Below are 13,479 nucleotides of genomic sequence, written 5' to 3'. Positions count from 1 at the left end.
AGATAAAAAGAACTGTAAATAGGGTACACCTAAAGGCAATTTCAACCAAGTATCACATATACACCTCATTTAGGATAGTATCTTAAGAGCTTCTTCAGTAAAGTCCACCCGAATGCACTTGCATTCCGAATGAGCTCTTTGTGGGCAAGCATGCCACAATGATAATGCAGGGGAGGATTGTTATATTTTTTTTTAAGTGATTTTCATGAACCATATAGGTACATGAGGACGCTAACAAGTTCAAGAAACTTGACAGTCAACAGTATTGCCAAATGTGGACGCATTTCCTTAGTAGACTACCTCATCTGGTGAAATATTAACGTGTGGAAATGCGTCTAGCCTACTTCAGAGCCTTCTACCTTCACCTTTTCTTGGAAAACAGTTATTAGGATACATTAGGTTTACTGATTTTGAGGTAGAAGTGTTTTTCATGTCTTTTGTTACTAATGTCTAATATTTTCGATTTGTCTACAGGTACAGTTTCAGTTATTTACTTGGTTTTTTTGGTGACATTGAAAGTTGCACATTTAGGATTTCATCTCGATTTTCACTGGCTGTCACTCTCCAAATTTGATATACCAGGTAAGATGAATATTATAATGTGATGTTCTGTGTTCCTATGCTTAGCTCAAATTTAAACAGGGCATATTTTAACAAACACAAAGTGGGATATGCCTGTCATAATGGGATTCCCACAGTCTTGGAAAATTGTTAGCGAATTAGGTTTAGTGATACGTAGATTGTGATGCAGATTAAACCAGGCCATTATTATTACTACTGTTATTACATAGCAGCACTGGTCATGACCAAAGCACTGGGAAAGATACAAAACAGCATATCCTCTGGGGTGTAGCACGTGACTGGATTTCAGACATACTTGTTACAGTTGGGCCGGTGTTAATGGGAAAGAGTGAAGTAGGGTGGCACATTGGATAACTGTGTATTGGAATTCAGATGGTACTTGATAGTCTCATGCCCCACAGAATCTTTTTATTTTTTTATTTTATTTTTTAAAGTTCCTTATTTGCATTTGTCGAAGCAAACAGAGCCATAATGAGAGGAAAAGCAAACCACGCCACTGTGAATAGAGTCCTTAAAGATATAACCAATACAGCTAGACATACAGTAGGATAGACATTGAAATGGGTATTTTGGGAGCATGAGATCATTGTTCCCATGATCTCATGCTCCCAAAATACCCATTTGTGAAATATCAAAGCACATTGAAACTGTTATATAGCCATATTGTGAAGAGTAAGTTAGCGGAGCGAGGGGCCAAGGAATTGTGCACAGGGCCAGCTGTACAGAATCTTGGTGCAGTGATGTGGAAGGTGGACATTCCTCAGTCCGTGCATTCATCACCCACGATTACAGCTGTAGAGGGCAGGTTGTGGTCTCTGTTGAAAAGAAAGGACATAAAGGGCCCCCAGATATCAGTAGAGCGAGATCACTGGGGCATCGTTTCCTAGAAATTGGAAAGTTGTTTCTGGCAGTACAGTATACCACGTCACTTAGCCGTGCTTTGATGGAGGGAGCGGGTCTCCTTCCTCAGTGCATAGCCACTCTCGTTTGGCCAGCAAAAGTAGCATGTCAGTGAAGCGGCGACAGGTGTTGGGTGTGTCTTTAACGTCTTGAAGGATGCTACCCTCGCTTATTCCCAAGCTAGATGGATAAAGGAAGCCGGAGTGTTGTTGCAGCTTATGCAACTGGGGTCTCTAACCAGCTCCATTTTATATGGGAGTAATTGATCGTCAGGATAAAGGTCAGATAGCAGTCTAAGGTTGAATTTGCGAGCGCAAGCGATGGCACCTTTGTCAGATAGCACTGGTAGCATGGTGTTGTTGCCAAGTGGGATGGAGGGAGGATAAAGCAAAGATAATCCCGCTCTCATTCTCAAGCCCTCCCATGCCCATTGTACACACTCTGCTGTTTTAACCTCAGCTCTAGGCGCCTTGCAGGGTAAGTATAGAGCCTTCAAAAGTGGGGCAAGGAGTGGCATGGTCCATCTCAACTGCCGTGTGAGACTGAAATGGGGTCATGTGTACTGTCAGCGAGGTGGAAGATTATGGATTTGGCCCAGGTAACTTGAAGGCCGGAATAGCCGCCAAATTTCAACAGCTCGTGTGTCAAAGGATTTAGGTTTTTGCAGGTGTCAATTGCATAGAGGGTGATGTATCATCGTACATCAAGACCACCATCCTTCTATTAGTGAACCCAATGCCTAAGCTCACATGGCACTGCCAATTGCGATGGCAAAAAGTAGTGGGGAAAGTGGGCATCTCTGGTGTGTTCCCCAGGTTACCAAAAAGGGGGTCAGAGGTGAGCCCGTTCAGGTGCACTGGGGCAGTGGACAGTGCAAAGAGGAGTTGTAGCTATTTAGTGAAACATGTGCGGAGGCCAAGACAGAACGGGGAAGAGGTATGCCCATTCTGTGAGAAAAGGCCTCTTTTTGATATGGTTAACCCCCACATTTTGCCTGGTATGTGATGTAGCCTAGATGTTGTTAGTGCCCAGGCCCCCTCCTAACCAAGTTCCGTGGGCCAGAGCTTTTTACCTAAACTCTTGTGATACATTGGCACAATTGGAGACCCTTTAGCTGCCCCCATAAGTCCCTAGTAAATGGTACTTGAGTAGTACCCAGGGCAGACGGTACTTAGGGTAGGCCCCTGAGGGCAGCAGCACTAGTTGTGTCACCCTCTATGGCCCTGCATTCAGGCACACCCAGCACTGCCATTGTAGGTTGAGTACCCTGATGCAAACGTAAAATGCAAACTCGACATGGCACACTTCCTGTGTGTCCTGTCCACTCCACACTGCATGCACTATGGGTAAGTCACCCCTGTAGGAAAGTACCCTCTCTTTGGCATAGTTACCCCTACTTTTTGCCTGATATCAGTATGTTTTGACTGTGTTCACTGGGATCCTGCTAACCAGGACGCCAGTGACTGTGCTTTCTCCCTCTACATGTGGTTGCTCGGACTTCACACACCCCACATTTGGCATACTGGTGCCCCCATATAAGTCCCTAGTGTATGGTACCTAGGTACCTGGAGCATTGGGACACAAAGGGTTCCCCATGGGCTGCAGCATGTATTATGCCACACATGGGAGCCCTTGTAAAATGTGTCTGCAGGCCTGCCATTGCAGCCTGCGTGAAAAGGTGCATGCAACCTTTCACTTCAGGTCACTGCACCAGGTCACTATAAGTCACTCCTATGGTAGGCCTTCCTAGCCCAGAGGGCAGGGTGCAGGCACCTGTGTGTGAGTGCACCCCTGCATGAGCAGAGGTGCCCCCATGAACTCCAGCCCCATTTTTCTTCACTTAGTGAGTGCGGGGAAGCCATTTTACCCATGTACTGGACATAGGTCACTACCTATGCCCAGCTGCATAATGGTAACTCCAAACCTGGGCATGTTTGGTATCAAGCATGTCGGAATCATACCCCAATACTGTTGCCAGTATTAGTTGTATGATTCCATGTACTCTGGGGGCTCCTTGGAGGACCCCCAGCATTGCTCCTGCCAGCTTTCTGAGGTTTTCCAGACAGCCCACGCTGCTGCCACCCCACAGATGGGTTTCTGCCCTCCTGCTGCTGAAACAGCTAAAGCCCAGGAACGCAGAACAAAGGATTTCCTTTGGGAGAGGGAGATAACACCCTCCCCAAGCCACTGGTATGCTTTGAAGGGCCCATTTGGTCCCCTCCTTGCATAAACCAGTCTGCAACAGTTCAGGGATCTCGAGTCCCTGCTCTGGCATGTAACTGGACAATGGAAAGGGGAGTAACCACTCCCCTGTCCATCACCACCACAGGGGTGGTTCCCAGAGCTCCTCCGGGTGACCACTTGATTCTGCCATCTTGAATCCAAGATGGGCAGAGGCCTCTGGGAGCATCTGAGTGGCCAGGTCAGGCAGGTGACATCACAGCTCCCTCTTGATAGGTGGTCACCCTGTTAGGTGACCAGTCCCCCTTTTTAGGGCTATTTAGGGTCTACTTCTTGGGTGGGTCCTCCGATTCGACGTGTAAGATTCCGTCAGGACTCCTCTGCAACGTTTACTTTGAATTCTGGAACTGGAACTGCAACTGGACTTCACAGGACCTACAATCTGCAGCTCCATCGACGACTCTGCCCTGCAACATTGTTTCTCCGGCTCCTTTCCACAACTGGAACATTTTCCTGGCTGTGCATCTGCTGAGGGCGGCAAGTCTTCAGTCTGCAGCAAGAAGGAATCTCCCTTGGAGTGAAGGAGTCACTCCCCTGCATCCGCAGGCACCAACTGCAACGACGACTGTCTGCGTGGGTCCACCAACACAGGTGGTGGTCGTCTTGAGTGGTCTCCTTGATCCCGTATCCCAGCTGTCCAACTTTGGAGGTGGTGAGTCTTTGCTTCTTCTTGCAGGACAGTACCCCTATGCACCGCAACTTTTGCAGCTACCAAGGCTTGTTGGCTCGTCTTCCAAGGGACCTTCAGGCTCTGTGTAGCCCCAACCTACAGCACTCTTCCCTGCAATGTGTGGTCTCCTGCCTGCTGCTCCAGCGACATGGGACTCCTCTCCAGGTGTGCTGAGTGGGCCTCACTGCAACTCCTGTGCCTGCTGCCTGAGGGGGCTGCATGCACGACTTCTGGCTCTTCTGACTGCTGGGGGTCGCCTGGGTCTCCCCTCTGTAGGATGAGTCCCCTCGGACCTTCCCGGTCCCCAGCAGCTCTGCAAATCTTCTCCTGCAGCTCTTGCCTTTGCCAAAGCTTGTTGTTGGTTTTTCCACACCACTGAGGGACTGCAACTCTTCTTCTGATGTGGGGCATTAGCTGCATCACTTCTGGAACCCTTCTTCTGCTCCTATGCTGAATAGCTGACTCCTGGTCTTCACCGTTAGCCTGGTCCTGCATCTCCAGAAGTGTGGGTAGTGGCTCCTGCCCTATCCGGACACTCCAATTGGAACTGGACTTGGTCCCCTTCATTTGCAGGTCCTCTTCTGTCTGGATCCATCTTCTGTTTCTTGCAGCCTTGCTTGGGTGTTGCACATTCCTTTTACAAAGTTTACCTGTGGGTTTGCAAAAAAAACAAGTACTTACCTCTTCTCTGTTGGTCACTGGGGAACACCCTGGTACTTAACTTTTGGGGTTCCTAGTTCCTCCATGTCCTCTCTACAGATTCCACTTACCTGGGTGAGAGAACTTTTGCATTCCATTTTTTTAGTAAATGGTTTGGTCTCCCCCACCCGCAGTTTTGCTATTGTTTACTGTTATTTCACTGTTTTCTATTGCTTTGTATGCCCATTCCTGATTACTAAGGTGTATATAATAGCGTGTTTACTCACCTGTTAGTAGTATAGTTTTGTCTATACAGTATTTTAGTATTTGTGCCACTAAAATAAAAGTACCTTAATTTTTGTAACACTGTGTGGTTCCTTCATGTGTGACTATAAGTGGTTTTGCATGAGCTCTGCATGTCTCCTAGATAAGCCTTGGCGTCTCATCCACAGCTACCTCTGGAGAGCCTGGCTTACTAGACACTGACTACACCTCACTAATAGGGGATACCTGGACCTGGTATACGGTCATAACACCATAGGTGCTCAGCACACACCAGGCCAGCTTCCTGCATTGGTGGTGCAGCGTGGGATAAGCACTTGCTATTGCCTTACCACTCTGTCACACAGGAAAGACCATTTAAACTGTCAGGTACACTACACACTTAGTGTTAGGGATCTAGTCTCAAGTTTGGGTAAGCTTGGGTGTGCATTGTAGTATAAATGTGATTTATATGCTATGGGCAATGTGTAGCCCTCGTTAAAGTGAACCCAATGGCACCAGAAATTATTCTGATGACCAAATTTGTTTTGTTGTCCTGAGTGTGTAAGTGTTTTGCTTCTAGCATGTCCTGTTGCATTCCTCGAAGGATGCGTGGGTGTTCTACTGTCCAGTGTCTGCTAGAAAAATCAGGGAGTATTAAGGCATAGAGTGGCTTGATATGTTGCGCATAGTCAGAACTGTAAGTTCTGCCAAAGTTGAAGAAACCAAGTAAAGACTAGTTTCTTGATAGTATTCAGTGGCTGGAGTTGAGCACACTTTTCTAAAAATGCCCTTATTTGATAGCTCATATTCCGGGAACAATACACTGAGAAAGGCTATTTTAGTTTTCTTGAAATTGAATTTGTAGCCAAGGACTACGAATCCTAGAACGATCCGATTGACCCTGGCAAGATGAATGTTGAGGTTGCCATCTGTGAGATAGATGTAATCCACATAGTACACCACCTCAGGGTCAATATCATGCAATATTGATGTTACACAAGCCGAGAACAGCCCTGGGCTGTTCTTGTAGCCTTGGGGCAAACAACAGAAGCGTTTTTGTGAGCCAAATGAGAATGCACTCAGGTCCAGACTTTCATGTGCTAAGTTTTGGCAGAAGAAACCGTTGGAGATATACACGGTTGTTTTGTGTTTTTTATGCACTACGTTATTAATTAGTGTTGATTTGAATTTTGTATTGCGTATGTGCATGTATGACTGTTTAAGTCTCTGTAATCTACGACTTTTCTATAGGAATGGTCTGGATTAGCAACCAGAAATAACATAATTTTATTGCAGAGACACAGGGCTCACTTACACCCTAGTACTCGAGCTGAGTGAGGATCTCTCTCACTGGAGCTTTGGCTCCGTGTTTAACAGGATATTGGGGCTGAGGCTGGAGTGTAGACCTAATAGGCATTACATGGTAAGGGTAAGCCTTATCTCAACCTACATGGTTGTGGTATAGCGCAGGTGCCTGCGCTAAAGCCCAGTTGACAGGGTAGGTTTGTTTTACTGCCTCTGGGACAAGATAAGAGAAAGGGAAAAGACACCTTCCCCATGTAGGAGCTTACGGATGTACTCAGGTGGCCAGTCTCTTTCTGCCAATCAGATATCACAGCTAAGTATATCCCAGATACTTATAATGCGCTCTGTCTCCCTCAATTTGGATATTTAAATCATAAACCCTGTCGGATAGGAGAACGCTCCCGTTCGCAGTCTCGACTGCAGTAAAGTCTCTAGTTGCTGTCGTATCCAGATGATCTTTCAGACTCTGGCGACGTATTGTGACTTCTGCCGCACTGTCTAGCAGTGTCACAGCCGACGTCTTGTTCTTTAGCAATGTTCTCAAGTTTACTGGCATTTTTATTGAAAGTGCTGCCACCTTTTTCTTTTTAAACTGGCTTATGTTTTAGGGACTTTTCCTCTTTTTTGTCTGAAGACTGCTGTGAGTCTTTCTTCTGTTTCACATGGTCAGGAAGTTGCTCTGACCGGCCCACTCTCTTGTTACGTCTATCCAGTGAGTCTTGAAAGGAACGAGAGGGACGTGAATCCGTATATTTGTCAGGAGCTTTTATATTTTCTCTATTTCTGATATTATAGCTCCTTTCGGAGTTCTCCGGGTGTCGAGAGTCTTCTCTCTGACTTTGTCTGTATTTAATTTGCTTTTGTGTATCCCAGTGGTTTTTTAGAACCGTTTTGTGCTTGTTTAGTACCTTCCTTAGGGGTGGTACTCTGAATTTCAGACTTTTCCTGCTTGGCTCCCAAACTATCCCGTCCTATACTAGTATAGGTATTGGAAATAATTTTAGCTTGCTGTTTCTCCTGTTGCATCTGTGGAATCTCTCGGAGGCGTTGGCGTATGGCCAATGCTACTGCTTCCCCTTTAATGTTACTAAGTATTATTGAGGAGACTGCGTCAAAGTTACGCATCAGTTTCATCCCCAAATCTAGGGCTGGAGCTGCCCCGTGTTAATTCTGAATTTGTTTTAACACTTCCAGTAAATTGGCAAGTGTCGAGGTACCATGTGTGGTAGTGTAAATCACAGCAAAGACTGTACCCCATGTGGCACAGTCATCCACTGAGGGAACCATTCCGAATGGTAAGCACATTGTGAGAATTCTATGTTTTTCCTGTGGCCCTGTATGGGGAAACACAGCTTCCAGTTGATAAGTTTTCTGGGCTATCCAGAACGGGAATTTCTCTCGTTCCGTGAGCACTTTACCCATGATAGAAAGTACTGTTTGTGGATTAATCCCAGTAGTGGCCAATTGATATCTGGTGGGTGCTGGTGGTGCTGGACGCGCTGGTGTTGTGTTCAAAGTTCGCATTACGAACTGAACAGGTCATCTATATAGCGTTACTAGCTCATTGTAAAGATTGTACAGATCAGCTGCCTGCATATTTTGTACACCAGGATGTGGTGTATATGTGGCAAATATTGGCCATGTTGGTCTGTCATCACCTATAGGACCTAATCTCACGGGTTGTATTACGTGTGGTAGGACTCCATTAAACCATTTCTGATGCTCTTGATAAGTAATCTTGATTTCAAGGTACTGGTATGCTTGGTACCGTTGTGGTACGTCTGCAACTCTGTCTGTGTGGAATTTGTATGTTCTAGGGTCTTCCTCAGGAAAGGTGACCCAGGAATAGAATGTTTTTGTTTGGAAAGCTTCATGAGCTTCTACAATGAATGTGACATCCTTGCCCTCATCTATTAAGCCATGCCCTACTAAATGTAGTGTTAATGCATGTCTGACATTCTCAGGAATATCTGTCATTAGGCTTATTATGAAATGGAAAAGAGATAGAACACCAAATGGGGAGAAAGTCCTTTTAAGAATTTGAGCTTGAACAACGCACAGCCTAGTTAGGTGCTCCCTGTTCAGCTGAGGAGGATTATCCCAAAGAACACAGACTTCTCTTATAATGGTACCTAGGGCACCTGTTGTGTGTGAGACAGAAATACTCTTGGTATCTGTAAATTTGTGCAAAAACACCATTGTTGGTTGCGCAATGTCGTAGTTGGACTCTTGCTCTAGGCAAGACTGCTGGTTTAGGGATGACAGCTGTTTTGTTTGTAGGTGACTAGGCCAATCATACAAAAAGTCACAGCTGTTAGCCCACCCTCCCAGATCACAAGCAGTACCTCACCAAAAACCCAAATACTAAAAGGTGATTTGTGGCAGCCTTTACGCATGGACTCCAGAGTGCGACATCTCAGGGGACTCCTGGTTAAGCAGAGAATACCCTTTTCTCACATGAGCAACAAGGCTCAGTCACACATAGGCAACGAATGGGATGCAGTAAAGTTTTCAGTATGTTTTATTAACAAGATTGCAATCTACAGTAAAATGCATGGGCTGCAATGATTAGGCCAATGAACAATGAACAATGCAAGAAACAGAATTGTAAAAACGAGAGTCATGAATATAAAGATCCCCACCATCTTGCAATAACAGGAGTTGTGAAATAGGCCCTAATACCCTAGCATGATGCACCTAACCTCTAACCTCAAGAGAGCTAGGTATGTTAAACCTAATCTGCCAGGGCCATGTCCATGAGAAGAGCCCCCCAACCCTCTAGAGGTCTCTAGATCAGACCCCGTGGGGGCACGAAGGCGGTGTCTGAATCAAGGCAACGTGTAGCATAGATACAGTTGATGGCATCTGGTAGGAATCCCTCTGATAACCTTGTCTGCTGGAAATGTATTCATACAGATCTTGTAGGACCCCTGACACAGGTATGTTCCCAAACAATAGATAAGAAGGCATGCTTGGGGCGGCAATTATATAAACAAATCTCTCCAAAAGTACATTATGTTCCTGCCACACGTAAGTGGGAAAGGTACATGATGTGAATACTTACGTCTATCACTTGTCTAAGTTGCCAATAGTGACGCCTTCACAGAGTGGCACTGATAATGTTAAATCAAAACATCTTCCTAACTATAAACATAGCAGCCATCTTGGAAGAAATAATTAACTAAATGCACTAAAACAGAGCAGGCTAAGTAGGTTAAATGTCTCTAGGTGACGGGGCACAGGCCTACAAGCCAGAAGGTTAACCTAAACTCTTGAGTCCCATTAAAACTAAACAAAGTCCACTACAGGAGAAACACCTGTTTCACCTCCAAGCGGTGCTCCACGCCATGCAACAGGCCGGACTGACAAGCAAGGCCAGTAATTGGAAGATTGGGCAGGGGTCGGTGGTGTATTTGGGGCACCTAGTAGGTGGTGGCAAGGTGCAGCCCCTCCAGGCCAAGAGAGTAACAGTCACGGCCTGGCAATCACCTAAAACTCGCCTCACTGGTTACTACCACAGATTTGTTAAGGGACATGGCACCATGGTGATCTGGACAGAGGCTTGTCAGAAAGCCTTTGATTCTCTCAAGGAAGCCATGTACACAACGCCTGTGCTCAGGGCCCCCGATTACTTCAAGGAATTCATAGTTCAGACAGACACTTCAGAGCATGACATGGGGACAGTCTTAGCACAGCTGAATGAGGAGGGCCTAGACCAACCAGTAGCCTTCATTAGTAGTAGGTTACTTCAACGGGAACAGAGGTGAAGTGCCATTGGAAGAAGCATTTGCTGTGGTCTGGGCACTGAAGAAGCTGAGACCATACCTGTTTGGGACTCACTTCCGGGTTCAGACAGACCACAGGCTCCTCAAATGGCTCATGCAGATGAGGGGTGAAAATCCTAAACTCTTGAGGTGGTCCATTTTCCTAAAGAGGACTGACCACATCAATGCTGTCTTCAGATTCTTCCCCCTTAGCGATTAGAGCTCCCAAGGGGTTGGGTAGCTCCCCCCACTTTCAGCTGTTGGGGGACACATATTAGACCTGGCAGCCTTAGGGTGGTCATCCCCCAACTTCTTGCCTGCCTCCCTCCATTTTTCTGACCCTGCTTTTGCTGGTTTTAGGACTCTCCACACTTTGCCATTGCTGCCCAGTGCTAAAGTGCATGTGCTTTCTCCTAAACATGGTAACATTGGTTCCTCCTCAGTTGGCATATTTAATTTACATGTAAGTCCCTAGTGAAATGCACTACATGTGCTCAGGGCCTGCAAATTAAATGCTACTAGTGGGCCTGCAGCACTGATTTTGCCACCCACATAAGTAGTCCCTTAACCATGTCTGAGGCCTGCCATTGCAAGGCCTGTGTGTGCAGGTTCACTGCCACTTTGACTTTCAATTTAAAACAACGTGCCAAGCCTTAAACTCCTGCTTTTCTACTTATAAGTCACGCCTAAAGTAGGCCCCAGGTAACCAATAGGGCAGGGTGCTATGTAGGCAAAAGGCAGGACGTGTATGTATCTGTTTTATATATCCTGGTAGTGAAAAACTGATAAATTAGTTTTCCACTATTGTGAGGCCTGCTCCTCTCATAAACTTTTGAGTGGTAGATTGTGATCTGGAAGGAGTGGTCCGTCATGCTTGGTATTGCCAGAATGGTAATAGAAAATCCTTCTTACTGGTGAAGTTGGATTTAATATTACTATTTTAGAAATGCCACTTTCAGAAAGTGGGCATTTCTCTGCACTTATTGCCATCTGTACCTTACTGCTTGTCTCTAATCTATGTCTGTGCTGGATGACAGCTCCCCTTGTGCATTCCATCCAGACAACCATAAACACTGGACACTTCATTCATCTGCAAACGGAATGGGTCTTCCTGGGCAGGAAGCGTGGAGAGGCTCACACTTAAATTTCAAAGGCCAGTGGCCTGCCCTCAAACAAATGACTGATAACCCCCCCACAGGGATCATGGCAGACAGGTCTGGGCTGAAAGGGGAACTTGTCCACTTCAAAACCACTCTATGAAGTTTCCCCCACTTCAAAGGTGTTTTTGGGTATATAAACTTGGGTCTCTAACCTCACCAAATCAGACACTTCTGGGCTTACACCTGCACCCTCTCAGAGGAACTGCCTGGCTGCCCAAAGGACACATCTGGACTGCTTTGCTGAGAAGGACTGCTGCCCTTCTTGTTGCCCTGCTGGCCTCTGACTCTGCTGGAAGGACTCTGCCTTCCTCCTGAAGTGCTCTCCAAGGGCTTGGATTGAGCTTGCCTCCTGTTTCTTAAGTCTGGTGGCCAACAAAGACTTCACCTATTCAAGAAACTCCTTGTGCGTCGAAAATAGACGCATCACCTACAGAAATCAATGCAAAGCCTGCATCGTGACTGAAAAATCACTGCATAGCCCACTAGACTGATGTAGCACCGACTTTCCGACTGGAAGTTCAACTCAGTGCCTGCCTTGTGACGGGCAATGTGACGCCTCACCTACTGGATCAACGCAGCGCCTGCTCCTTTTCCAGCGTGTCAAGAATTTTAAACACATTGTCCCTGAACGTCAAAATATCCCTGCATCACAGTGAGGAACCAAGACTTCACGCCAAAAAATGACGCAAACCTTTGCAGCGGGGAAAGAAACAACATGTTGTCTGTGTCGGTCTGGAAAATCCAACTCAACACCTTATTTTTCCACGCATCTCCTCCTCTGAGGTCTCCATGCATTCTTATTTTTTACGCATCCCAGGTACTGTGTGTATCAAAGAAACAACTGTTAATTTCTAAGGATTGAGACTCTTTTAAGCCTTTTAAAAGTTATATTTCAATTTGTGCTTATTGGATTTTTGTCGATTTTTACTTTTTTTTATTCAGATAAATATTATCTATTTTTCTAAACCTGTGAGGTGTATTTCTGTGGTTTTTCACTGTGTTACTGTATGATTTATTGCACACATTATTTGCACATTGCCTTCTAAGCTAAGCCTGACTGCTTAGTGCCAAGTTACCAGAGGGTGGGCAAAGGACAATTTGGATTGTGTTGTGATTTACCCTGATTAGGATTGTGGTCCCTATTTGGACAAGGGTGTATATTTCTGCCAACTAGAGACACAGTTTCTAACGTGTGTTCTAATCATTTGATATCTTCAAATGTTAACTTGGATTGATTTTTGGAAAGTTTCCCTTTCTTGGATGCAAAATTAATTATAAAGTCATGAGATGAAGCTTTAAATGCATCCCAGATGGTAGACAATGGCATGTTTACCGTGTCATTCAACTGAAAATAGTCTTAGAAAAAAGATGTAAAAGAGGAGGTAAATGAGAAGTCTAGCAGTAGGGAATTGTTAAAGCTCCACCACTTCAGAGATGTGGTTTTGGGTAAGATGACTAGATGTCTAGAAATCGGGACGTGATTGGCTATGTGGATAGAACCTATTTCTGCAGAATGTAAAGTCTGGATCAAATTATGAGAAATAAAAATATAATCAGTCCTTGATTGTGTATGATGTACTGGAGGAAAATATGTATATTCGTGCACATTGGGATCACATAATCTCCATGCATCAGTTAGATTGTGTTGTTTAATGGCATGAAGGAAAGATTTCTGAGGTTTGTTGGGTATAAAATGTAAAGTAGAGTGTCTCTCAATAAAAGGATCAAAAAGCCGATTGCACTCTCGTGCAAGTACAAAATTATCATCAGGGTGTTTTTTAAGAGTTTTTGGTTAATAATTTTATCGAATTGTCAGTCTGGGGCAGTTGGCATATTGTCAATCAATAATTTGAGCAATATCTAATGTCCATATATCACATTTTCTTGTGATATAAATTGAATATTAAGACATTTATGACAGGATTATAACACCATTTTGCCTACCAGTTCCTGG

The 13,479-nt window shown here is 45.2% G+C and overlaps 1 protein-coding gene across 1 annotated transcript in view; it reads left to right on the top strand.

The window, feature by feature from the left end:
* SLC38A9 (solute carrier family 38 member 9) overlaps nt 1-13,479 on the top strand; it is a 405,919-nt gene that overhangs the window by 227,774 nt on the left and 164,666 nt on the right. Inside the window, 1 exon segment of the mRNA XM_069222157.1 lies at nt 475-582. Within this exon segment, the coding sequence (XP_069078258.1) occupies nt 475-582 (108 nt within the window).

Source organism: Pleurodeles waltl, chromosome 1_1 (assembly GCF_031143425.1).
Source record: "Pleurodeles waltl isolate 20211129_DDA chromosome 1_1, aPleWal1.hap1.20221129, whole genome shotgun sequence".
Taxonomy (NCBI): Eukaryota; Metazoa; Chordata; class Amphibia; order Caudata; family Salamandridae; genus Pleurodeles; species Pleurodeles waltl.
This window is presented reverse-complemented; position numbering and strand designations above follow the sequence as displayed.